A 27,701-nucleotide genomic window follows, 5' to 3' on the forward strand; every position below is an offset into this window, starting at 1 on the left:
TAAGTCCCTGTGATGTCACGTGGAGTGGCATCGCATAGGCGCCAATCTGGCCTTTTTCAAATGAGGTAAAATTGAACATTGCCATTAGTCTAAACCGGTATTTCTAGAACGAAATAATTTGTATATTATGAATACACTAATGGTGGGTAACGAATCACAATCAATACCTTTCGTTTTCTTTAATGAAGGAAACTACCCTATTGTTTACATAAAATTAAAATATTCCATTAATCAGCTAAATTCCTGTTTGAATCCTTTAAAGGCAATCACAATTACTCGCCAAAACCTTGGGTTTCCTGCTGCATAGGCGACCTAGTCAAGCATTTTCACATTCATCGTTTAGTATTCGAGGTATTCGAAATTCGAGGTATTCGAATATTCGAGCAATGATTTAATATTCGAATTCGATATTCGAATTCGAGAAATCTACTATTCGACCCATCCCTAGTCGATTCCACTTTTTTTCGATTCCGATTCCAATTTCGATTCCTTCAAATCGATTCCCGATTCCGATTCCATCGATTCTTACTCCTTATAGCAGGTGGGATTTTGATTTATTAGTGGTATTGCTGTCATTAAAATTTAAGAATTGAATGGAATAAAGTAACTAGGGATGGACAGATCCAGGATTTTTGGAGCCAGATCTTTCGAATCGGATATTTTCTAATCCAAATGCATTTTCAATTTCCTGCGATTTCACAAAGTCATTATTCAAGTTTATTGTGGGTACATACAATCAATGGAATGCTTTTTAGATTTTCATACACATTTTAATATTTTTATAAATTAAAAATTATTTTATGGGCTTTCAAGTTGTTTTTTTCAAAACATCTTTACATACTCAGGGCCTAAACTGTTACGCTTGGGTTTGGAAATGAAAATAGGAAAAATCTTAGGATGAACCACTGACCAGTAGCGCAGCGAGAGGACCCCCCAAAATATAAAAACACAATTACTTTCCTTCATAAAAGGAAACAAAATATTAAAAATCATGAATTTACAAAAATGAAAAAAAAAATGAATCTCTGAAAAATGAAGTTTTTTCTATTATGAAGGGCGTTAAAATTAGTTTGAAAACCTCTCCTTTGTACCCTGTTGTTTAAAAATTTTCCCCCCTGGTTTTGGACCCACCCTTAACAAAATTCCTGGCTACCCCCCTGCTATCGACTGAATTCAAATTTTCCTCACACGCGTTTCCCCCGAATTTTACTTTCTCATCGCATACGGACTTGTGTTTCATCCGAAAATGCTTCAGTATGGTGAGGTGGATTTAGCACATCCTCGCAATAATTTACGCCACAGTGCACGTACACTGCATTCATTGGTTCTCCTGTTAATGGAAATGTTTATACACAATGAAAGACATTTTTATTGGTGCATCATTAAATTAAATTGCAGCTGCGCAATCAGCAACACAATTAAAAGTATTTAAAACTGTATTAACGTCACGTGCGACGAGGTGCTCAACCGCTCAGCATGAGGAAGGAGTGGGCAGCAAAAGCGTGTAAAGGAGAGGTGGAGGGGAAGGAGCAGTAGCGTAGCCAGGAATTTCAATTGGGGGGGGGGGATCCAAAACCAGGGGGGAAAATTGTTGAAAAAACCGGGCTCTAAATAATGGGTTTTAAACTAATTTTAACACTTTCCCAGAAAGTCACTCTCCTAGCATTTGTAGTCTAGAAACGGAGAATTGAAGCAGGTAGGCCAAAAAAGGTCAGTTGGTGAGACGAGGTAGGGATGAAACACGCTTCAATTGTTTTCGTGTGATTTGATATTTTCCTTAGAAGACAATGATTTTTGGTCCGTGTGATTTCGGATGCGAAAAAAAAAACAACAGAGGCACGGGCTGATGGACGGCCGAGGGTGGTTTTCTGAAATCTGCGACATAGTTACTTTTGAAATGCTGAAAATCCTGGCCACGGCTGAAATTCTACTTGCAACCTCTGCGAGAGCTTTCAAACAAAACAGTTCATGAGTAGGACAAGAATCGCATGCGACGGCGCATTCGAAGAGAGAATCGGAAATCTTTCCACTCTTATTGCATTCACTGAAGCTATTATTTAAAATTTCGGATCCAGATCCGATGTCTTCCGCGACTTTGGATCCGATGAAGGGCAATATCCGTGGGTATTTGGATCCGAGGTATCCGATCCGACCATCCCTAAAAATAACAATAGCCGCGGTGGCTACATTCTCGTTTGGCCGCGGTGGCTAAACAATAATGTAGCGTTCATGGCGTCGATACATACCAGAGCAGCCTGGCGGGTGCGCGGTGGCGGCCGAACGCAACCTGTCGAGTCCGCCCGGAGGCCGCGGCGGCTTATGCCAAGCAAGTATAAACTTCCTCAAGGGTTGCATTGATGAAACTGGGCTATACAAACGCGAATGTGTCTAATTTTTTTATTATTGACGCAGGCGCGTGTTAGTCTAAAAAAGTTACTTATATAAAAAAACCGCTCTCAGCGCGTATTTATAAGAAACTTTTTTCACAGGAAAACTCGCTCTCTGCACGTTTTTATTATCATCAGCCTTCAAATATCATTCCAAAGTAAAAAAATATATTTCGATCTATTATACTTTAAAATTGGTGGTCCAGATGAATTCTCCGAATGTGATTCATAATCGTAACAATTTGATTTGCCGTGACCAGCGGTTAATAAAAGAACGGAAAACGCATGCGTTGCTTCCCGATCCCGTGGTTTCCAATTTTTTTTCTCTGAGAGTTGCTCATGAACACGAGGTATTTCAGGGTTCGTCGGTTTGTCGCTCTTGCCGACATTTTAATGTTTCCGAGGCCGCTTAGGTATGTTCGTCGCAGCACCCGCGTGCGGGGCGTATCCTCCGCGCGGGCAAGGCTGACACCGCGGCCGCTTAGGTGTGTGGCAGCATTTATGCCCCAAACTTATAGTCTATGCTCAAAACATTTATCTTCCTGGAATCGATGGAATCGGAATCGACTTAAGGCGATCGATTCTCGATTCCGATTCCGTGCCCGAGAATCGGTGGAATCGAGAATCGACATTTGGAATCGACTCATCCCTAGTAAAAAGATTGGCTGATAGAAAAATTGAGAGAAAAGCTGCGTCAAATCAATCTTAGGATAGTTGACCAGTGGTGATGATGATGATGAATTAAAAAGGCGTGTTTAGCTACGCTGCATTTTTTATTTTGCCTTCTCACTGCCACTACCCTTTCAATTCTATCATGAATTTTGGGGATAGTATAAAACACTACCACAAAATCACCCTCTTACCTGCAGCAAGGCATTTCTTCGCTTCTCTGCCTCCACAGCCGCTCTCTCCACAGACAAGCGTTCTTCAAGGGATAAATTGCTACGCTTGCAATCTGATAGGGTTCCCTCTAGCTTCATCTTCTCCCCTTCCAGTCTTGCAACCTCTCTGTAAATATCAAAGCGAAGGACTGAGTAAGGATATGAAAGAAAATTATTACAATTTCTAACAAATTACCAGACATTTCTTTGATAATGAGAGTATCTAATTACAATTTAAGCCCTTTTAAAGTTTTGCATTTCTGTACAGAATATCTATTACACATACCGTATTTACCTGAATATAGTCCCCCTTTTTCTCCAAAAATTCCCACTAAAAATAAAGGGGGGGACAACATCCAATCGCATTTTTTTTTATTTTCCCAAAGTTGAAGCCTCAAAATTATGGGGGGGACTATATTCAGAGGGGGATTATAATCGGAGAAATACGGTATGTATAGGTATCTTATAAATGCTGGAGATTTACTCTAAGTCTATCCTGAGGTGGTACTGAACTTCCACCACCAAACTGATCAGGATCTTAAGAAAATGTTGCCAATAGGTTTCATAGGCAACATTATTTGTGCTCCACCCCCATATATACATGCAAGAGGTAAGATAATAATTTTCCGTAGCAAGGGTTTATTTAGGCACTGTTGGGTATTGTTGTATTGTGTTTCTTTGGTACATGGATGAAAATTATAATTGCTTCTGGCCAAAATAATAAGAACCACAGCTGCCATAATAAAATAGGAACCTCCATTATTTACATTATTAATGCAATGATTAAAGCAAAATTATGCGAGAGCTAAGGCTAAGATTTGGGATGACAACAAGATATTCGGACTGGAATTTCAAATATACTAGTGCCATAATGGTGAATTGTGGTGGAATAAATCATATATCAATCAATTAGTTACATGGACTTGACAACTGCCTTGAGATTTAATCTCAAATTGAGTTTCTAAATGTCAGAAACCATGTCAGCAATCACCCAGAGAAAACTGAGTGGCTGTAAAAAGTTCTTCTCTTTAATGATAATTTAAAGTTAACTGAGTGGCCTTTCAAAGGTGGGGTTCGTGCAAAATTAAATTTTCCACATAAGTCTAAAAAGGACATAATTATTAGAAAACCCGTGTACTTACTTCTCCCTCTTCTCTAAGTTCTCTTTGGAGAGTGCAGCTTCAGTCTCTACCTCTTTCCTTAAGGCCATCAGTTGGGACTCTAGACTAGAAACTCGAGATGAGAGTGTGGCACAACGTTGCCTTCCCGACCTTTCCTTCTCTGCTGCCATTTTTGCTTTGCCTTCTGCTTCAGCTGATGAAAAAAATACAAGAACCATAGTTAATTAACTTACAATTTAACAGAGTTGTTGTTTAAAATTTCAATTTCCCAAAAAATGTTACAAATTTCAGCTTGCATTTTATTGAAACAATATCTCTTCTTTCATTCAATAATCACCACTGAAAATACAGTTTAACCAATGACCTAAAGTAATTCAAGGAACCCAAAAAACATCAAACACTCATTGAACGATTCATTATTGAGAAGCAACATTTTTAAATGAGGATGCATCAATTTGTTGGACATGTTCATTCTGTCAAATTATTTCTTTCTATGTCTGATCATATTTTTATGTTCATGATCAAAAATTAAAAATGTATACAGTGACATTCACTGGGTTTCCTTATACACAATCGGGTTACACAATTCATCACATCATCACACAACAGTAATAATAATGACTGATAGTGAAGGCTTCACAGCTGTATTACCTAACTTTGACAGTAATTCCTTCTCTGTAGCCTCCCAGGCTGCCTCACGCTGCCTGGCCATAGTCTGCAATGATTCAAGCTGCCGCAGAAGGGGTCGAGTGGCCCGAGATGCTTGGGCACCAACTTCTTCACCACGAGCCTCCACTTCCACCAAACGCCTCTCAAGAACCAGCCGTTCCATTCTTTGAGCCTCCTCACGCCTGTTTATAAGTTACAGGAAACAAAAGATAAAATTCAAAACCTCTATTACAGCCATTAAAATTAATCCTCAATCAATCATTTAATCAAGTAAATTTTAGCTCTTTCAAGATTCATGAAAACATAAAAGTAGAGTACGAAAAATTTTTGCAGGCTTTACTTTATCAAGACATTGAAAGATAAACATTTCTCCAGTAACTATCCATTATTTTGATTGAACACATACAAACATACATAGTGCATTAAATTAAAAGTGAGGATAATTACATGATACATGCTTTGATTTACCCTTAAAATAAAAGAAGAGCTTTGAATATCCATCCTCATTAACGAGATTGCCCAATCAGACAATGTAAGGAGATTCATGATCACATTCTAAGAAATTTTTACCTTTCTATTTCATGATTTTTTTGCAACCATTCCATTGAAAAACAAGTTGTGTTGAGGTGTAGGAAATGGAGAACAGGGATGGGTAGAAAAAAGAGAGTTGGTAAATACTTGGGGGGAAAAACTAGGGAAGTGAAAGGGAGATAATTCAGAGAATAAATACCAAAGGTCTGGCTGTCTCTGGCCAATTTGTACCAATAGGCAAAATTACAAATTTACCAGCGACCCCTACCTTCATGTTTATTAAATGCTTTTGGCCAGAAAAAGAAGTACCTGCATCCAATCTAGAGCATTATTTATTGAATGATGGATAATTGAGGCTCGGCATGTAGTAAACAGAATTTTTTTAAATTGTTTATGCTTTAACATTGAGGTGCCTATTTTTTTAGATTTCCAAATTAATCATTAATATACCCTAAATCTGCACTGTCATTGAATAAATCAAATCAAAGGAAGACTTGAGCAGAAAGACTCACAAGGTACCAAAAAGTAAAAATTTGCAGGCTAAGCAATGGCAATTTGGAAAAAAAACGTTACTTTAAGACAAAAAGTATAACCGTTAAACCACTATAAATGAATCTATAAAACATATGCCCTACTTAACAAAGAAAAAATTATGTTCCGACTTTAGCCCCATCAGAATAATGCATTTTCATCCTCCATAAAACGAACATCTATACACCAAAACATTCTGTTGAACGAAAGTATTTTTTAGTCCCAAGTTGATTTTCTACTTCTTTAGAACAAACTAGAATGAAGTATATTTGTAGATGCATTATAGTCCACTTTATCAGTAATGTGATTTCTGATTGAAGCAGGTAGTAATGCTAGCAGATGTGTGATAGACAGCATAACACCGATTTTCTAGAAATAAGTTATTTCCACAGAAATGCCAATTTCAACCTACTTGGTATGATCTTCCTGAACTTTTGACAATGTCTCCCTCAACCTCTCTGTCTCCAGCCTTCCAAATTCAATGGCAGCGAGAAGTTCTCTTTCTCTCTCATTCCACTGTTCTTTTTCCTCTTCCAAGGACCTGAAAATTTGAACAACAGACAATAAATAGAAAGTAATAGTTGCAGGTGTGACTTGTTGGAAATCCTTCATCATAGGAGTTGAAGTACCTATTAAACTTTGCTTTTTCCACCTCGTGATTTATTTTGTCCAACCATGGCTTCGCTAAAGTGTAACATTTTCAAATGAACATAAAGCAACATAAAATTTTAAAGGTGAAAATGATACGCTGTAGTGAAACCATGGTAAGACAAAATATGTAAACCAAGTTTTTATTCCTTTATATTACAGTATATAGAAAGACAGAATGCCGCCAATATTTTTTTGTTCTCTTTTTTTAGCATGATTATCATGATAAGCTTGCGGATAAGTTTAAAGCCAGCAAGTGCATCCACTGGGTTGTGGATGGTGGGTCGACCTCGAGATGTAGGGGTTAGCTGCAATATAAGTGAATTTAGTAAATGAATAACCAATTGTGGACAAAAAGCGACGGCATTCTGAGGTGACGTGAGTCCATACCTGGTTGATATGGGCCATCTAAATGGGACTTAAAGACCTTGTTGAAGAAAGAAGAATGTACAAGTAAGAAAATATTTTGATTGAAAACAAAGACGAAGTCAAGAGATGGAAAGAATACATAATAGGTACTTGGAAATGTTAAAATGGAAACAAACTCAGTGTAACAATTCTTGAAGATGAAATAGAGGTAGAAGAGGATGGTATGGGAGCCATCATCTTAAGATTGGAATTAGATGCAGCAATAAGAGGCATGCAAAGGAATAAGGCACCAGGAATAGATAATATTCCAGCAGTGCTACTTAAAAAGCAGGAGACAAATTCAGCTCACAAAACTCTCTAAGAAAGGTACTCAACAGGATATCTACCAAGTTATGTACCAAACTTTACTGCAGCACACTTGAAAAAACGTAAAGATTTGGTAAAACTGAAAAGTTAATTCTATTTATGATACTCATTTTCACTTGTCTCACCTCTTCTCTTCACTCAAAGCTTTCCTCTCATTGTCCACTTTGGATAACAAATCAGAAGATTCCCTTTTTGCAGCTTCCAGTGACATCTTGAGATTGTGTATGGCCTCAACCTGGGTCCTCTCCACTTCCTCCCGCATTCCAAGGGATCTCTTAAACCTCTCCAGTTCATTCTCACTTTCTTCTAAACGTTGCCTGCAATCAATAAGGCCATAGGTACATGAATTGGCGAACAAATATTTTCTAAAAAATAATACGTGTAATATCTTTGAAGTTCCACAATCCTCAATTCACTGATAAGATGGTCCAATTAAAATTATTCCCAATAGAATAGATATATAAAAATCACAGTTGCAATTTTTTTACAAATTAATGCAATGAAGGATCTATTTTGTGATGGACTAAAAATGAAATTATTCCTTGCTATACTCTCAAATCCTAGTATTCCTCCAGTCATTTTTCAACTTTTACATCCCAACTAGCATAGTATAAACTATTGACATAAATAAAAGATGGAAATGTTTTTTACGGCAATGTTTTTAAGATAAAATGACAGTAAAATGATGGCAACACCGTTCTCTTGTCCAAAATATTCATCCACCAATATCATTTATTAAAACTATTAGCCATTCCCAAGATGACGGATAAAAGATACTGTACTTTTCCGGTAATGAAAAACTTAATGATGATGTGAATCATTAATTTTTTTCAAATTTTTTGTTTGGGAGGGATAGAAGCCACTAGCTTTTTTCTTTAGCCATCTTGTGAACCATGAAATGTGAGGTTTGTTAATGTACAGGCATGAGTACTGGAATGACAGTTTAGCTCACAATATTTTTAAAATAAATGTTTGATTTATTTGCAGAAGAATCAAAGATTCACCGAGGCATTAGTAGTGTGCTGAGGAAGATGTGTGAGTTCTAGGAGAAAAGTGTGTGCTATAAATTAAATTGTTGTAAAAATTTATGTTCACTACATGCCGTCATGCTGTCATCATGTGTCCAAATAATTACTTTAAAAGAAGTTCAGACATTTTGAATCTATTTAATTCTGGGGTGAGCTCTACCCTTATCTATCCAAAGCAAACTTTCGGGTTGAACCACTCAGTGATATACATTTCATTAAAACTCAAGAGTTTGACTTTCCTACCTGAGGCTGGTAATTGTTTTCTCAGAAGTTTTCTGGGCAGCTCTTAGATTCTTGATGATAGTGGTAAGATTCATTTCCTGCTTCGATAACTTTTCACCTTCTTCCCTCAACTCCTTACACTCTTCTTCTTTCTCTTTCAAAAGGGCTGCCAAGTCATTGCTATCCCTTCTGGACAGTTCCTCCATCTTTTCCTTGAGCTTCATTCGAAGTAATTCATTTTCTCCATTTGCCTGCTGTAATTTACGGTCAAGGGTTGCCAGCCTTCCTTCAAACTCACACCTAGCTGTCTCCCTTTCCATGCATTTTGACTCAGCCTCCTTCAATTTCCTGCAAGGAATCAACAGGTAAATACATTAGAAAGGAGTTCTTCCACCACTAGAGCATAGGCGGTTCTAGGGGGGGGGGGGGCACAGGGGCACGTGCCCTCCCCCCAGACCCTTAAAAATATGCAAGATTTTTAATACAGTCCCATTATTATTGTGTTCGTTTTGTATTACGAGGTATCGGTGTGCCCCCCCCAGAACAAAATCCTGTATATGGTCTTGCTTGTGCCCCCCGCGAAAGAAATCCTGGATCCGCCCCTGCACTAGAGTGAATGCAAAATTCTTCCGAAATGCATATTATGGTACATTCTGGTCAATGCAGCTAGCACAGGTTTTCAGCAATCTGAAAAAACCCAGGATAGTATCCTATGATAGACGGATACACACTCATAATATGGAGTCACTAACTTAGAAAGAAGGATCCATTGGAGATCCAACTTGAGTAAACTGGGGATAGCGTAACCATGAATGTCCAGTCAAGCATGTATGGTGAAAGATTCATGATTAAAGGAGGTAAATTTTGAGCAGATTTAAGTCTTTATATAAGGGCAATTAATTTTTTAAATGTCAGCTCGATCACAGGAAAGGTAAATGAATTTCAGCCATGATGGAAAAATTTAAATCGTTCATCTTAAACAGAAAATAATGCTGGAAAATTGAACAGATATTTTTTGCAAAAAAATAATATTAGTATACACATTACCTAATATACTGTGTTATGATAAGAAATCAAAAAATAATTTGGCAATAATATAGTAGAGCACAGAGTAGAAAATTTATTCCTCATGGCCAGTACCCTTGAAAAATATAGGAAACTTCCACTCATTAAAAAAATTGATAAGAACGATTTTGCTTTTTACTGCACTTTACAATGCATATATGTATAGATATTTTCCCAGATATATTTTGAATTCTAGAAGATATTTTTTTCAAGTGACGTCATGCATCACTTTCAGATCATCTTGCAAGAAGCCTCAAATTACGAACAAACCATTATGGAAACAAATGTATAGCTTTAAGTATTCTTTTTTCAAAGCCATATGTTTAAATGCTGTGATGATACTACAAGTAGAGATAAAAATTCTAAAATAATGTACAAGCGCGCAAATTTTTCAACTTTATTGCACAATAACTTCCTCATTAATCTCTGTCTTCAGGTGTATTTCCCGAGAAATTGAAATTTTCAGTTGTCATGCCTCTATACAAAAATGGGGATCATGAGGTAATGGATAATTATCGCCCTATATCAAAAATCTCTGTATTCTCTAAAATATTTGAAACTATAATTGCTAACAGAATAATGGAATTTCTAATAAAAAATAGTATCTTATCTAAGTCCCAATTTGGCTTCTTAAAAGGGCATTCTGCTGAGCTTGCTTTTTGCAAATTTCTTGATTCTGTACTTGATGGTCTAGACAAGCACGTTCACACACTCTGCATATCCTACGATCTTAAGAAAGCTTTTGACTCGGTTGACCATGTGATTCTTCTTCATAAACTTCACTGCTATGGGCTAAGAGGTATTGCAGCAGATTTAATACAATCTTTCCTGTCAAAGAGAATGCAATGTGTAACTATTTCTAGTAGTAATATGAAAAAATGGTCTTCCTCCTATCGGGAAGTTGTCAGAGGGGTTCCCCAAGGCTCCATCCTGGGACCACTGCTATTTTTGGTTTATATTAATGACCTACCTAACTCGTTAAATGGTGAAGTATTTATGTATGCAGATGATACCAATCATTTGATAAAGCAGGCAGGAAATGTTGTTCTACCAGCTCAGGAGGCTGTCTCAAATATGGAGAGATGGTGTTCCCTGAATAAGGTTGTAATAAATAAGACTAAATCATCCTATACATTATTTCATCCATTTCAGAAAAAAATTGACCATAGTCCATACATTAAGTTTATGGACAGTAGTCTTAGACGTACCACAGATACTAAATTCCTAGGCTTGTATTTAAATGAAAGCCTCAGTTGGGACAGTCATATTGACTATCTTGCCTCTTCAATTGCCTCTGGTTGCTAATTGATCAGAAGAATGATAATATTAACAAATACTGACACAGCCATCACGCTATATTATGCTCACATATATAGTAGACTGAAATATGGCATTGTAGCATGGGGAAATTCCCCTAAATCCGAACGAATCTTCAAATTACAAAAGTGGGCCATACGAATTATTTGTAATGCAAGACGAAGAGACAGTTGTAGAGACCTATTTAAAAAACTGAAGATTATGCCTCTGTCTTGTATTTACATGTATGAGTCAATATTATTGGTAAAAAATTTTGGAGGTAAATTTAACTTGAAGACAAATGAAAATGTTCATAATCATGATACGAGAAAAAAATCTAATTATATAACTAGTACTCACAACCTTTCTCTGTTCAGCAAAGGGCCTGCATATATGGGATGCAAATTGTTTAACAATTTACCAGATGGAATAAAAAATGTGCAAAGACTAGAATGTTTTAAACATAAATTAAAAGAATATTTACTTGACAATTGTTTTTACAATGTAAAAGAATACTTGTATAAAGACATGTAATATTGCTGTATTTTGTTTAAATTTCTTTATATATGTACTGTCACTTTATTGACGGGGCCTATATATGTCACTACATATCAACGGGACCAATAAAATATTTATTTATTTATTATTTATTAATCGATCTTCATTTCTTACAAATATCACAATGCACTAAATTAGTAATGACATGGAGAGGGTTGGGTTGAGTGGTGTGTAGAACAAACATGGCATAATAGCAATAATAACCTACAAACTTTGAAAAACAAACCTTGCAAAATCCATGTTCTGCTCTTGAAGTTCAATATTTGACCGACTCAACTCAATCAACTTGGATTCTCTAGCTTCAAGAATATCAGATGTTTCAGACAACCTCTGAAAAATTAAATGAAAGAAAAGAAATGAGAGCAAGGTATAAACGGAATAAATAAGATATTCAGGCTCACAGGACAGTAATCAATTCCTGTCCGACACAAAAATATGAGCCCACTAATCTGAAAATACAGCAGAGCCAGTATATAATGAAGATGAGGGCATTGGAAGTTTAGTTCATTACACCGAACTTCATTATAGTATATGAACCAACACCTATGAAATCTGAATTGAACTTTGAACCAAGATTACTGCACTCATAAATCTCATCTCGACTATGTATACTCTTGTTCAGGGAACTTACAAGAATGGCATTTGTTAAAAATAATCTTAGCATCAATTCCTACATTTTAACTTTAAAAGTTTTAATTCATTAATACAAAACTTAATAAGGTTTTACAATACAGATGAAATACCAATGATCGATGTTTGTACATTTTGAGTAGAGATAGGTCAAATAGCATTTTTCTAAAATTCGAATGTTGAATACGAATATTTAATCATTTTCTGAGAACCTCACTCAAATAACAAATACTGCATTACTGAATAGTGAATATGCATTTTCCCACTAATTTTAAATATAAATGAAAATTAAAATAAAAAATGCTGAACACTTTGCAAGTCATTCTACTTCAATACGGCTCCGAAATCCTGACGCAGCTATTACCCATGACTGCATCAAACTTGCACGCATGGAGTACTGAAATTCTTTTGTTTTTTATATGCATAATGAAGGTTATATTATTAGAAATGCATCACTGCATTTATGGAAAAACTTAAACTAAATACAAAATTGCCAATACTCACAAATTGAATATGTAAAACGTAAATTTCATCATGCAAGAGGGAGTTAGAAAAGGAACGGCCAATCACACGTGCATTCGAACGCATACAACCTTCTTAGTGTTGTTATTGTGGAGGCATCAGCATTTTACATATTTTAGTGCTTACTTTCAATGATAAGTTTACCTAAAAATATAATTAAAGATTTGAACCAACCAAATGTGCAAACCTTCATGTAAGACCCAACCATTTTCTACAGTTTTAAAGAGAATCATGCATGATCTGCGATATTTGTAATTCAAATATGTAATTGATAACTTTGTGTGATCGCATATTGAATAGTGTAAAAGCTCATTATAGCTCGAGGTATTCGGTGATTCGAACGCCCAATCCCTAATTTAGAGCTTTATGTCAATAATGTTATGGCAGCACAATGACTTACCTTGGTGAGCTCCTCAACTTCATTGATTGTAGCTCCTGACCGCTCCTCAAGCAGCAAATGGTGGTCTCTTGGAAACCTGCTCCGCTGGGACAAGTGATGAAGATGGTGTAAACGTTCACCTTCACCACGAAATGATTCCCTCAGCTCTTGAATAGCAGCAGATGCAGGGTAATCTAAGGAAATAGGTCAGAGACGATTAAAGTTCCTGGTGGCATATAATTTTTAACTTCAAACAGTTTTTATTCATAAATCAAATATTTAATAAGGTTTTACAGTGCAGATAGTAGACTAATGATCACTATTTACACTTTTTCAGCTTCATGTCAATAAGAGTATAACAGCTCTTTAACTTCATTTTAAGCCATGAAAGTAAGTTTGGTTAAAACACTGTTGCCCTGGGGCACACATTGGACATTGGTTTTGGGCTTGGGAAAGATTATCTTGAAGGAGCATGGCTACCCAGAGGTGTTGGTGAAAATTGCCATGTTTGCTTGAAACCAAAGTGCTTTGCCTCCCTCAGAAGTTCCCCCACCAGACACACTTTTTCCCCATGGCCGGCTTTAGGGCCGCACAATCTGGGTGACATAGCTAGGGGTGGTGACCGAACGCCCTAACAACAGCAAAAAAATTTGTTTCTTGATTTTAAAAATTTAATACTTTGCATGTTTACAACTTTCTTGTCTAAATTTATTTTTATGCTTGCAGAAAGAAAAGTTCATTGAGTTTCATTTTAAATTTCATAGCTATTATCTATGCATAAATTAAACATACGTCACTGCCCCTAGTTTTAACTTCATTTTTTGTAAAATATAAGTTTATGTTATACTACCTACTTGGATTAAAATCTCCATTTAACCCCGATAAATGCTTTCTGATAGCTCTTTTTAACAAAAAAAGTGCATTGTAATGTATCCAAAAAAGGTGATGGTATACACACTTTTGCAAAAACTCAAATCACTATTTTAAAGTTTTTTTTTAATTCCCGTGGGAAGTTCCCCAGATTAATTGGGGGTCTTCCATATCAAATCCCCCTGGTAAGAGGGTAACACAACAGCGGTTTGCCATGGTAAGCATTTTGCCTTGAGCCGGCACTGCTTTTCCTCCACTCACTCGCGTTCTCCGTATTCAGGCACCTCATAGTCTTTAGCAGACTCTGTAAAAGCTCTTTCGTGACAAATACAAAATATGAGATAAAAAAGTTCACCTGATAGCTTGATGAGCTGCCTGTCTTCTCTCTGACAGCCAGACATTCCACGTCCAACCATGGAAAATGAAGACGATGAAGATGAAGAGGAGGCTGTAGAAGGGGCAGGTGAAGGCGATGCAACCATTGCTCCCTGCCTTGAAGAGGAGGACATCTTGGATGCCATTCCTGGCCCTCTTCTCCTTGATTCCGATTTATTACTACCACTATCACCGTTAGGGCTGTGGAGTCAGAACAATCGAAATTAAATTTAACCCTAGTAGCCCCTATTAAATAAATAAATAAATTAATAATTAACCCTAGTAACTAGTGCAGCCAGCGGTAATATCAGCTCCTCCAAATATGTAAACAGGGTGGAGAAATATTGTCACAAAATTTTAACCCTGAATAACTGATGCCACCAATGAGAACCCATGGGGGGTTCTTTCAGGGTTACAACCACCTGGGACCCAGTACTACAACTGATACCCCCACGCTCACGGGGAGGGGTTTGGAAGGGAAGGAAAAGGATTGAGGCACCGCCACGATAGGAGCCAGACAACACCTCTGGGGTAGGGAAAAGGCTGGAAGGGATGGGACGGGGTAAAACACGTTGCCACTATAGAAGCGGAAAGGGCCCACTTACTAGCGAAACCCTGCATCAGCCATTAATGTGCTAACGATTTTGGAGGATTTTTCCATTAAAGAGAAAAACCCAGTGATCAAACGGTTGGATGATAACTGATGGCAGTAGGAACCAAAATTACAAATGGTGTTTAAGTCAAAAATGCACAATTTTTAAACTAAAGAAACTTTAAGCCGAGAGCTCCCATTGGCTGCGAGTTTGCCCTGTTAAATAAAATATAGGCAAATTTTGACAATGGCCTACCTTACACAAACTCAAACTGATAGCGTGAGTTTGAAAACAATAATGTGGAAAAAAAAGACAAAATATAACCAGTCTAGTTAGAGTAATTCACCCTCTTTAATGGAAGAATTGGAAATATAGGTAGAAAAATACAAAATTTCCTAGTAAAAAGTAAGCTGCCAAATTCGGCCAAAAACTAAACAAATTTATCAAAATGAAACTTTCACATCCTTTTGCTAACCCTTAGCAGTTTTACTATTTCTAATCTAATATAATCTAAATTTTGTCTATAAAAAAATTGTCATAAATTTTTACCAAAGATAGCTGATGCCAGTAGGAACCAAAATTGCTATGATGTTTATGTAAAAAACTTAGCATTTTTTAAGCAAAGTAACTTTGAGCCAAGCACTCAGGCAGGCGGCAGGTTTGCCCTGTTGTTGGATGCCTTAGGCAGATTGCGATCTCTGGCAGGCAAAGCATTTGAAGTCAAGAGTTTTCCAGAGCATCCAGCAACAAGGCGAAACTGTGGCCAATCTGAGTGCTTGGCTCAAAGGTACTTTACCCTAAAAATGGTAAGTTTTCGACCTAAACATCATTGGCAATTTTGGTTCACACTGACATCAGCTATCCATGGTTAAAATTACATGACAATTTTTCTCTACCACGCATAGTTTCATTTTATGACACTTCAATGACTTTTAGATAATGTCACTATTTCACAGAAAATTTCACATGCATATTGAAATAACTCATTTCCACTTGTGCCAAAAATCCACAGGGAAAAAATCATTCACCTTGACTGGGATTTGAACCCGGACTTCCAGTCGAGAGCTTTAGCCAGGTAACCTACCGAGGCATTATTCTCCCTTGTGGAAATTTGTGGAGTATACCGGACAAGTTGTGACAAGCCTCAACTAGGTACATCAGAAATTTAATTTTGCTGGTAAGCAGCTGAAAGTTCGTGCTGAGTTATAAGACGTTTTGGTTGATTTAAGTACATTATCAAGTACACCAGTAGAACTGTTCATTTCCACTTTTCTCTCACAACCTATTTACTAAGGAATTTTTTAATCTATTGACTCACCTTGATATAATTTCAATATCTGATGAAGTTGTTGTATCCAATTCTTCATCTCCAGAAGTCTGACCACTCATTTCCTCTTCACCTACTTTCACGAGGTCAGACCTAAAAAAATCACATTCAAAAATCAATCCAAATGTAAACTGTAGGAGAAAATTTTATTCCACCATTAATAAAACAAAGTCAACAGTTTTGTGTCTAAGCCATTTGAGAGGTATATATTCACTTAACTCTGAATAATAGCACTCGTGATGCCACAAGTTAATGTCTTAAACACATATTTGTGATACTTTCAACCTGAAATATTGTAGTGGGCAAAAAAAAAAGATATTTAGCTTAGATTGAAAAATCTATGTACTTTATTAAAATTTTTGAAGGCAATGGTAGCTACTCAGCTGTATTTGACGTGTAAGTCTCAACTAGGTACATCAGAAATTTAATGTTCCAAGTAAGGAGCTGTAAGTACAAATTTTATAACATACCTAAATTGGTTGGTTTAAATACCTAATGAAGCACACCAGTGGAACTTTTGAAAATTTGCAAAGGCGTTCGCACCTGCAAATAAACTCACAATGCCCTTTCAGTCAGCTATAAATCCATGTAAGTATTAAATCTGAATATTAATTAATAACATATAATTAGTGATATGTGAAAATCACATATGCGATACTGAAGCGATACACTTGAATAAATGCGACAAAGGCACGATGATTGGACTTTTATGATATTTAAACCGTAAATTTGCCTTTTCAATAGCAAAATTCATATCTATATAGCCGAGCACGCCCCTCGCTACACCACTGGGCATTGGGCTGTACTGCTTCATAGATAGTTACATGTATTTTCATCGGCAGCTACTATACCATTTTTCTAAACTGACGGCGGCTGACCTTGAGCGTGCTCGAAACCCACCCACTCTTCTAGCCAATCACAGAAGAGCGACAGGAGAAAGTGTGGAAGAGCCCGCAGTCTCTCTCCGAACTCTGAGCAGTGCACATCGCTCTCCAGCTAGCAGTGTTGCCAAGCTGAATCTTTGGAGATCGCACAGCACTCGTTCTGCCGCCCCCAAAAGTACCGTTATTCCCAAGGCTGGCAACGCCGGTCGGCCGGATGGAGGGGAGCGGAGGAGAAAAGGGAAGGGGATGGAGGGGAACGGAGAGGTGGAAGGGGCAGCGCTTCTCATTGGCTAGTTCCTATTTTCCACCCAGCCACCGTCAGTTCGGAAAAATGGTATAGAGAGGTTGAGAGAAAACCCTGGTAGATTCTGCATTATTAAGCAAATACTTCTTAAGAAAAGACCATATGCCAAGAAAAAACTGAGTTTGGTAATTCTGCACTCTACACAATCTGAACACCAGTTAGCATTGTGGATGCAGAGAGGTTTTTCAGCCACTACAATCTAGTTGTGACTGTCAGACGCAACCGGCTGAAGGAAGAAAGTGTAGCATGAAACTTGTTCATTGTTCATGTTTCACTAGTGTAAATGATATTCAGACTATTAATATCATTTTTAATTACTCACTTTGTATCATATTCCGTAATTTATTATTGCTACACCCCATAATTATTTAAACTATTCCGTATTATTTCAAATATACCTATGTATTTCATCACACTTTGTCGTAACAACTAGTGATACATTATGAAAATAAAGAAAAAAATAGATGCAAAAAAATGTTATAAACTGTAAATGAAAATGCTATAAAATTAAAATGAAAGTGCTATTTTCACATATCTCCACATATAATGCATTAAAGGAAAAACATACACCTCAGAAGAATTAGATGAATATTGATGACTGGACATGGATAAATAGAGTTTAGTGAACACTAAAGCAACTAAGCTGAGGATTGTGATGAAAAAAAACATAGAATAATGCCACATCGGGAGTATATTAAGACTGCACAAAAAGAAAGTTTTACTGTACAGATAAATTCTAAGACAGAGACATTTAACTTATTATAAGTGACTCTATGCTAAGATTGCTTCCATTAATAATGAAGGAAATACTTGTACAAAATTATTTTAGGCAGGCAATACGGCCAAAAACTCGGAAATGTGTCAGAAGTCACAGATAAATATGCCGTGAAATATAACAAGTCGAAAAATACTAACTGATAAATTGCAAATGCCATTCAATAAAAAAGATGTTAACAACAAAGCCTTTGAAGTGGTAGAGAATAGATAAAGACAATCAAAAAAAGCAAAGGAACCTAATTCATAATCCTGTGGCAAATTGTCATTATGAGCACACAATATAAATTTTTCTATACAGTTAAAATAATATCTTCATACTTACTTAGCACTTTATCAAAATAACTTACATGGTTAAATTAAGTATGTGGTTATTAAGGTACCATTTGTGAAGCAGACTGCAATTATGCATCTAAGTCTATGGAGGAAAGAAGGTGAAATGAATGAGGGTTTTATCATCCCAGAATAATCACATAATGATGGCTATAAAGGAGATAAAGGGAAGAGATATAATTGCATGCGTAGTGATGAGATAAACGTATTGCAGATGCAGGAAAAGTTTCCTTCTGTACTGCTGTAAGGGTGAATATCTTCACTAGTTTGTTAAATGACTTGGCATTTAATCAAAAATAAATTCAGGCAGGCAAAATAAGCAATAAATCTGGCACAGGTTAATATAATCAAATATTATGCGTGTCACTTGAGAGTAATGCAGCCAGAGCACTTTACGTACATGTTTCAAAGGAGTGCCGTTTAATCAATAAAAATGAACATATTTACAATGTTAGTCGCAAGAATATGTACTTCAAATAAAGTTTCTAATGAACTCTAATTGAAATTTCCCTAAAGAGGTTAAGCATACAATAAATATTGAACCAATTTAGAACGAAGCATAACAAAATGAAAAGGAAATATTAATTTCTCAGCCCATGTAATTTGTATTAACAGATGCAATTCAATTTTTACATCCATAATTTTCATTCTAACTTAAACAAAAACAACTAAGCTGCAACAATAAATTAGCATCAAACATGACGATTATGAGATACTTCCCATGAAATCTTTCTACCATCCGTGAAATAGGTACTTAAGAGCACATACAACTCTAAGTTAACTTTGTTGCCTTTGAACACCATAAAGTGTGTTAAGGACAATTAACAAGTCTGATTACCGTAAGGCCAGATACAGAGATTTTACAATATTTCAACAAATATTTTGGGAAAAAAAGGAGGGACTGTATTCAGAGGAATACAGTACCTAAATTTTATCTGAGTAATATTACCTTTCAGATGACAACGGCGACTGTTCCCTCGCCAAGTTGTCATCTTTCGCTTGTTTTTCTGCTGCATCATCTTGTCCAATGCCTGCAGCCTTGGCCATTTCTTCCTTCTCCTGCATTGCATCGGCCAAAAGTGTCCTAAGGTATGAACTAGTCTTCAGCTCATCAGTATCACTAGAGGTTAATTTCTCCCTACTATTATCACAGACATCCTTTCCCTTGTGGGAATCCAAGCTTGTGCGAGCTTCTTCAGCCTCATCCTCTCTAGAACTTCTTTCCATAGACCCACCCGAGGCAACTGTGGATTATAAAATGATCTATTGTCAGGATAAACAGGATCTCAGGTCCAGTGCTGAATAATTTAAAAAATCAGAAACTGTTTTTTTTTAAAGATAGGTTGGTTCCTCTTTCTGCTACCAATACATAGGCTATCTTCTATCATCAAGCATTAGAATTTAGAACTTATGTTATCATTTTGAAATTTTGAGGGCTCATTGAGAAAAAGCCTGTCAATATTTGCCTGCATCCTAAACATGAAAACTTTATCCCAGTATTTTCTTGAAGTTCAAACTTATATATTTGATATATAGCCGCCCTTAGTGGTCCTTGCCTGCCAAACCAAAGGTTGCAGTATTGAGTCCCACCTGGGTAGGTGGCTCCTATCCAGTGCATGGGTGCTTCCGACTGTCCATTGTTGTCCCCAATCCCCAATGAAATAGACCTCTATACTGTTTACCGGAGTAATGTAGATAGAAATTAGAAATAAATAAAATACAGGCAAATGTTGACAATGGCCTACCTTACACAACCTTGAACTGATAGCGTAATTTTGAAAACAGTAATATAAAGAAAAATATTACCAGTCTTGTAATAGCAATCCACCCTCTTTAATCGACAAATTTGAAATATGGGAAAAAAATAATTTCCTCATAAGAAGTCAGCGTTAAGCCAAAAACTGATGAATCAAAAAATTATTGGACACTGCCAACCACTCAGAAAGTTTGCCATATCATAAAAAATTAAACAGAGGCCAAGTAAAGGGTATGCCGTGTGGAATTCATAGTAATTGTATGGGAGAGGCAAATGACACATTTAAACTTTTCATACCATTTTATATTACAGGATTAATGACTATGGATATTATTGCAGCTCATCACTCATTAATGAGGCTTAGGAAAGCATACGGAAATGTTACTAAATTAAGTCTTTAATCAAGAATTATTAAACAAATAAATAAAATGACTGAGAAATTTTTATTTAATTTACCGATTCTGAACACAAACTAATGAAAATTTTACAATAAAAACTATGTACTTAGTTTTTTTAATAAAAATTTATCTAAATGCAACTTCCACATCCTTTTGCTAACTCTTTGCAGTACATACTACTACTACATATTTATTATCTAATATAATCTAAAGTTCTCATAAATACACCAATGGATGAAGTTCCTTGTGAAAAATATTTGACTTGGGCGGGATTTGAACCTAGATCTCCAAATTGGCGGTCGGGTGTGTTAGCCAGTTACACCACCAAGCCATTTTCTCAGAGTGAACTTTAAGATGGGTTTTAGCGAACAAGGTGTTGATGTCACAAGTCCACACTGTGGTATACGTGGTAGTGATCGTGCTTACTAAGCCACTGTCGGAGTGAAAACCCTTAATTTGTTGCTCTATTCTTTCAGTTTCTCTTCCTATTTTCCAGTTACTCGATTTTTTCTCTACTCTATTGATTCATGCAGTACTTTAATATTCTCAAATTTTGATAGCTTTCATTTAGTCAAGTATGTATCAAGAACTTACCAAGTACTGAGGCTGGTCGTGTATCTGGACCCACCAAAGCCCTCTGCTGCTCTAAAACAGTAACGGCAGTTGTCGTTGTAGTGCTGGAGGCTGAAGAGCTCATCTCTTCCTCTTCTACCTCCTCTGGAATGACTTCCACACTTTCCGGAGAGGTGTCATCCCCTGGAACATTCAGTTTCTTTTCAACAGTTTGAGAAGCACCATCATTACTTGGACCTACAGCTGGTACAACGACTGCACCATCAGGAACAACTTTGCTTATCACAGATGATTCCACGACATCATCATGGATCGCCAAGATGGCAAACCCAGAAGATGATCCACCACCAGGGGTTGTTGGGGAGACTGACGACGACGAAGAGGATGGCCTGGTCGACGTTGATGCAGAAATAGATGGAGTTGTCGAAGATGCACTGCCCCCAATCACCTCAACTGAACTTGGTGACGTTGCCACATCACCATCTTCTGGAATGACCTCGACCGACTCTGGTGACCCATGACCGGAGACTGCTTCAATTCCCTCAGTTCGGCAGTCCCATCCCTTACCAATTGCTGATGGCACCTCTGCCCTCCTCTCAACAGAAGTACTAGCACCCTTTTCCCGCTCCCCGACGTCCATTTCCGCGACCCTGTCCAAACTACTACCAGCCGATAGCCTTCCCCGTTCATCTCCCAACCTGAATGACCTGTTCCCATCCGGGCAAGCATAGCCGACAGACTCGTACGTCCCACTGCTTGACTTTGCACCCAATACTGACTCACCAGCATGCACCTTGATGAAGCCACTAGAGCCGAAAGGGGGAGTTCGCCCGTGAGGACCCAGGTGGACAGGAACAGATTCAATGATCCCAGCCCCAATGTCGCCTTCAGGCGAAGTGGCACATCCCTCTTCACACGAACCCAGGACTTCCACACTTTCTGAAGACCTCTTCCCACCCGTGGTGCCGCCTTCTGATACAAGGCCTGCATCCCTAGATGGTGCACTTGAAGGGGAAGAGACCGAGGATGATGGTGTGTGAGGGGAAACGGAACTGCTGCTTGGTGAAAGTGCACTCTCGTCGACTTCATCTTCTTGTGGGTGTGACTGACTACTGGCACCATCATTAGGCTTGAAGGAAGAGCTAGAGGAAGCGGTGGTGATGCCTGATTCCTCACTCCTCTCACCAAATTTACTAGGAAATAATTTGTAAAGCACTACACCCTCTTGACTTGACTCTGCACCCAATTCCGTCTGCTTGGGATCACCGCATTCATCCAGTTTTTGAGGAGGGTCCTCCCCATGATCCTCCGATGGGTGAGTAATACTCAAACATTCTTGCTCATCATCTTCTTCATCTCGCACCACAAGCATTACCCTCGAGTCCGAAAAGGCATCCACTTCTTCATCATCCACTCCTTCAACGACTCCATCCACCTTAACTGCATTCCTTGACGGGCGCCTTGATCTCCTCTCAGCTCCACCCTGGGACTGGCTGTCAGATGTACTGTACAAAGATGAAATGCCACTCTCCGATGGTACTGGTGCCTCTTCACTCATAGAATTGCTCTGAGATCGTTTTGGCTGGCTGAAAACTGGTACTCTATCACTGCCAACATCTGATGACATTTGAAAAATATAAGCATGAGGATTAATATATTTCAACACCACAGCACCCTTTAGTGGCTTAGTTAGGGGGGACACAGGTGGCACAAGCCCAAATCCCCCAAATCAATTGATTTTAGCAGAAAAATATTAAGTTATAATAAAAATTTGTTCTACTCCACCAATACATTTTAGCAAAATAGCTTCCTGAAAGCCCATTAATGGTGTAATTTTAAGTGCCAAAATAGCATAAAATGTGATTTAAAGAGATTAAAATGTTCACATTTTCCCCAGATAGGGTTTCCACCCTCCTGACCCCCATAACACATCATCCTGTCTACACCCATGCTCTCCCTCATAGCTACTTGCATTTGCTTCTCAGTTTAAAATATTTTAATGGCCAAAGGTAAGGTAATCTCACCAAACAGAGCAACTTCAGTCTTAGGAAAGATACAAGGTAAGGTGATATGGCAGAAAAATTCTGTCACGACTTTGAGAACAACCGATTGCTGGAGACAAAAATGCATGCATTAAACTGTTGCACCTCAAGCCAACTCTTTAACCCACCAATTTCAAATGAATATGAATAATTTGAATCAACCTTCACATTCTGAATCTCTTCATGTCCTCCTTAAAGGATACTTCCCTATTACTCGCTCCTTTGCCTCATGGCAAAAATGCAAATTTCAATTTGTCCAAGAATACAAGTTTCATTGGTAAAGGCTCTGCAGGAGTCATGCACATAATTCATGAATGCATGTTACACTTAAAATTTTCAATGCATGTGAAAAACAGCCGAAGGTTGACAGGCATACTAGGCATGTGTGCACATAGGCGGATTTAAGGGGGGCACGTGCCCCCCCTCCCAGAGGCTTAAAAAATAAGGCAAGATTTTAATACAGTTATCATTAGGTTTCCATGTGAATAAACTAAAATGGTACACTTCCACACAATTTTATTTATGTAAGTACTGACCCGGTTTTGACATGTAGTGTCATTATCAAGGTAAAAATTTGGCCTTCCTCGTTCTATATATACTGTCCAGGAGGGAGACAGTTTGACTAAACAGTCAAACTGTCTCCCACCTTCCTTGCTATCCTTTCCACCCCACCCTTCTATTGCTGGACAGTATATATAGAATGAGGAAGGCCAAATAAGACCTTGATAATGACACTACATATATGTCGAAACCGGGTCAGTACTTAAATAAATAAAATTGTGTGGAAGTTTACCATTTTAGTTTATTCTCATGGAGATCAAACATTTCCACAAGATATCGCCGGACACTGTAAATTAAATCATTACGTTTGTTTTACTTTGTGCATTTCGGAGCCTGAATCATTTAATTCCATATTAATAACTTACATATCGAAATAAAGAGAATATTTTCTACAGTAAATGTTGTATTTTGTTTTCAATCTCAAATATGAGATGACCTGTCAGACGCCTGTGCCCCTCCCCCAGAAAAAAATCCTAAATCTTCCCCTGTATGTGCACATAATACTTGGGAATGTAGGGTAATAGCTAATGTATATATGAGCTCTAGAAATTGACTGGGTATCAATTAATATATTTGTAACTTCCATAGTGAAATGGGTCATGGAAGTAACAATTGCAATGGACAATATTTTCAAAAAAAAGACAATTGAATAAAATTACAAAAGAATATTCTGAAATACACTTGATCTACAGCACAATAAATGTAGTTAAATGAAAAGTGATATAAAGGCATGGTTACATGGAACATTCACCCATTTGAGTTAATGTCAAATGCATGAACGATTTGGGTGTACCGGAACAGGAAATGTACGATTACAGGAACCAAATTAGAACAGGTTCCACTTTCTGTACATGTTTTATACAATTTGGAAGGTTACACAGTGTATTTTAGCTTTCATTCACAGGTTCATACACTATGGGCCTGGTTACACGATAAATTAACGCATACAAGTCAATGTCTACATGTGTGAACGCGGGAATGAACACGACTAATGCACCATGTAACCACCCAACTTGTGTGAATGCATAAACTGAAAATAGAACCCGTTCTAATTTGGATCATTCATTCGTACATGCTCCGTTCCAGTCCACAAAAATCATTCATGCCAACAGGCATTAACTCATGCATGTCAATGTGCCGGGTAACCAGGATTTAAGAAATTAACTTTTATGGGACAATGAACCTAACCTTTAATTCCTTAAAATCAAGGCCTTTGCCTTTAAATGCAATCTTATATTGAAAAACTGGACAATAATGTCGTAAAGATACAGTGATTATACACGGATTCTTTGTCAGCAACGACACTTAAAATACACAAGTCACACAAATCATCAATTAGCTTTGTAATTTAATAGTACCCCAAAACAACGGCCAGCAATTATGACAGAAATTACAATTTGAGAGTAATTCGTGACAGTATAATGAACTTGCAGTTATAATGTACTTACTGTCAACATCTGATGTCCTAGAGTTTTCGAAAAAGGAGCCGGTGAATGATCCCCATAAACTTGAAGTCATAACAGAGGTGATTCCACTACTGGTGACCTTTTCCGATATCCCGGAATCATTTCCATCATCTTCTGATTCCAAACTAGTGCTGCTTTTCATTGGCTTCGTAGGTGACTTGAGGCCCCATGAGGAGAAAAAGTTGTCACTCTCTTCGACAGGACTGACTGAAATGTTCAAAGGTCTATAGTGTTAAAGCATTTTACAATAAGAAATTTATATCAATAAAAACGAAGACAACCAATAAGTTGTCACATAAAAAATAGGGAAACTAAAGTAATTAATGGTTGATGGTGAAAAAATGGTAACAGAATATTGAAGTAAATAATAATGAAAAACATAAAAAACTTATATTGAAGACTAGTTGTAAAGAAAAACAACGAAACAAATAAGACATCTCCAGCACTCAACACAAAAAACATCAGCCTTGTCTGAAAATTATCTTTCTCACAGGCGCAGCTACTTCACCTGAGGCAAACAGAAATTATTTAGATTGACCATAAAATATTTGCCTTAAAACAGCACAATTACCTTGCACGTAGGATGGTGAGGACTGGTCATCTTCATCTTTAATGTCAAGGGCTTTGTCGATAGTTTTCTGAGCTTCTTTCAGTGCTTTCGTTGCCAAACTGGCAATGCCCGATGCATCAAACCAGCTCATTCTAGTAGTCGTAGAAGAGAAATAAATGTTTAAAAATTTAATAATAAACACATTTAATTGACATTTTAGCTCACTATAACGAAACAAATGCATAAAAACTGAACGACAACCGGTTTTAACTTATCTTTTTATCTTTATGATAACAAGACATTAGAATTAAAAATGGCTGCCAGTACCTTTTTTGGTGGAAGCATTAATAATGTAGTATTTCTTCGACATGTTATTAATAAAATATCTTCATTACGGACCAGCATAGGTCATCATTCTGTAATGTAAACATTGCTGACACCTAACCCTATTACGAAGCAGACATACTTGATGTTGTCAGCACTACGCATTGCGGAAGTCAAGCTTACAATTGAAATAAACAATTGTATTACGAAAAATATGGAACCATTTTGAGCACAAAAATAATTTTTAAATTTGTAAATACGTTTTATACTGATAATGTCGGACTGAAAAAATAAGAATAAAAATAATGTATATGACACTATAGAAGTGATGGCAACATTTATTCACGAAGAAATAGTCACGGAGCACGAGTGAAATAAAAAGACCAGCATTACAACAAAAAATGTTAAATTGTACAACGTAAAAGCCTCTAAAATTTATTATGATGCAGATTTTTAACAATTACTGCATTATGACGCTTCCACAGCCCATCGCTCCAGTGGCGCAATTGGTTAGCGCACGGTACTTATAAGACAGTAGTCGTGAGCTATGCCGGGGTTGTGAGTTCGAGCCTCACCTGGAGCATTTTTTTATAAGGGCTATCGGAGTGTAAATTGTCCAACGAATTTAGCATCAATAGCTGTTACGAACGATTTTCTATTTAGAAACCATTTTAATTCATCAAATCGGCAAACCTAAGTTCATTGCCCTCCTATTTATGACACTACCCGTGTATAAATCAATAATCTGCACAAGTGAGCGGATTAAAAAAAATGGAATTGAAAAACTTCGCACCTACCTTTAAGACTGGAATACTCGCAGCTAGTTTTTTTCCTCAAGGCTGGCCCAATCAATGAGTTACGCAGAGTAATTAATTATACATATTAGGGGGGTTTCTACGAAATAGCGTAATTTTTAGCCGGGACTGTTTGGATATCTCAATATGGTCATTGGCTTGCGAAAGAAACATTGTTTTTAGTAATAAGGAATATTTACTAACAAGAGTAAGATTGATTGTCATTAGAAATGATTGAGATTGCTTATTTTTTTGTGTAAAAACTGCTTTTATACTTTTTGAGAGATTATTTCGGCAAAAGACTTTTTATTGAGATTCTTCTGACCATAGTTTAAATCAACATAAGATAAATAGATACCAACACCAACTATTTCAAGTCTAGCGATGCCTTCTTGACACCGGTCAAACTGTCGCAGAGAAAGACACGCAGATTGATGGGACAATCGGGAGCCTTAAACAAACTTTATAAAGTTGCTACGAATAAGTTTTTCAGTATTTCGTAGGATGACGTTCTTCGTCAAATGTGCGGAAAATTATTACATACTTATACATTACGACCTGCTCTTCGAAATCC

At 37.1% G+C, this 27,701-nt stretch overlaps 1 protein-coding gene and 1 non-coding gene across 2 annotated transcripts in view; one reads left to right on the forward strand and one right to left on the reverse strand.

The window, feature by feature from the left end:
- Positions 1 to 26,498, reverse strand: part of LOC124165129 (TATA element modulatory factor) — a 36,979-nt gene extending 10,481 nt beyond the window's left edge. Inside the window, exons 1-15 of the mRNA XM_046542436.1 lie at positions 26,337 to 26,498; positions 26,031 to 26,161; positions 25,442 to 25,666; positions 21,412 to 23,007; positions 19,613 to 19,907; positions 16,360 to 16,461; positions 14,429 to 14,649; positions 13,225 to 13,397; positions 11,899 to 12,002; positions 8,775 to 9,101; positions 7,629 to 7,820; positions 6,533 to 6,661; positions 5,041 to 5,240; positions 4,411 to 4,582; positions 3,251 to 3,395 (exon numbers count right to left, since the gene is read on the reverse strand). Of these exons, the coding sequence (XP_046398392.1) occupies positions 3,251 to 3,395; positions 4,411 to 4,582; positions 5,041 to 5,240; positions 6,533 to 6,661; positions 7,629 to 7,820; positions 8,775 to 9,101; positions 11,899 to 12,002; positions 13,225 to 13,397; positions 14,429 to 14,649; positions 16,360 to 16,461; positions 19,613 to 19,907; positions 21,412 to 23,007; positions 25,442 to 25,666; positions 26,031 to 26,160 (4,011 nt within the window). The 5' untranslated portion in view covers position 26,161; positions 26,337 to 26,498. The remainder of the gene's footprint in view (positions 1 to 3,250; positions 3,396 to 4,410; positions 4,583 to 5,040; positions 5,241 to 6,532; positions 6,662 to 7,628; positions 7,821 to 8,774; positions 9,102 to 11,898; positions 12,003 to 13,224; positions 13,398 to 14,428; positions 14,650 to 16,359; positions 16,462 to 19,612; positions 19,908 to 21,411; positions 23,008 to 25,441; positions 25,667 to 26,030; positions 26,162 to 26,336) is intronic.
- A 326-nt stretch (positions 26,499 to 26,824) lies between these two features.
- Positions 26,825 to 26,916, forward strand: Trnai-uau. Its single transcript is given in 2 exon segments — positions 26,825 to 26,862; positions 26,881 to 26,916. It is a non-coding gene; the product is annotated as a tRNA-Ile (tRNA).
- Positions 26,917 to 27,701: the final 785 nt, after the last annotated feature.

Source organism: Ischnura elegans, chromosome 9 (genome assembly GCF_921293095.1).
Source record: "Ischnura elegans chromosome 9, ioIscEleg1.1, whole genome shotgun sequence".
NCBI classification, from domain to species: Eukaryota; Metazoa; Arthropoda; class Insecta; order Odonata; family Coenagrionidae; genus Ischnura; species Ischnura elegans.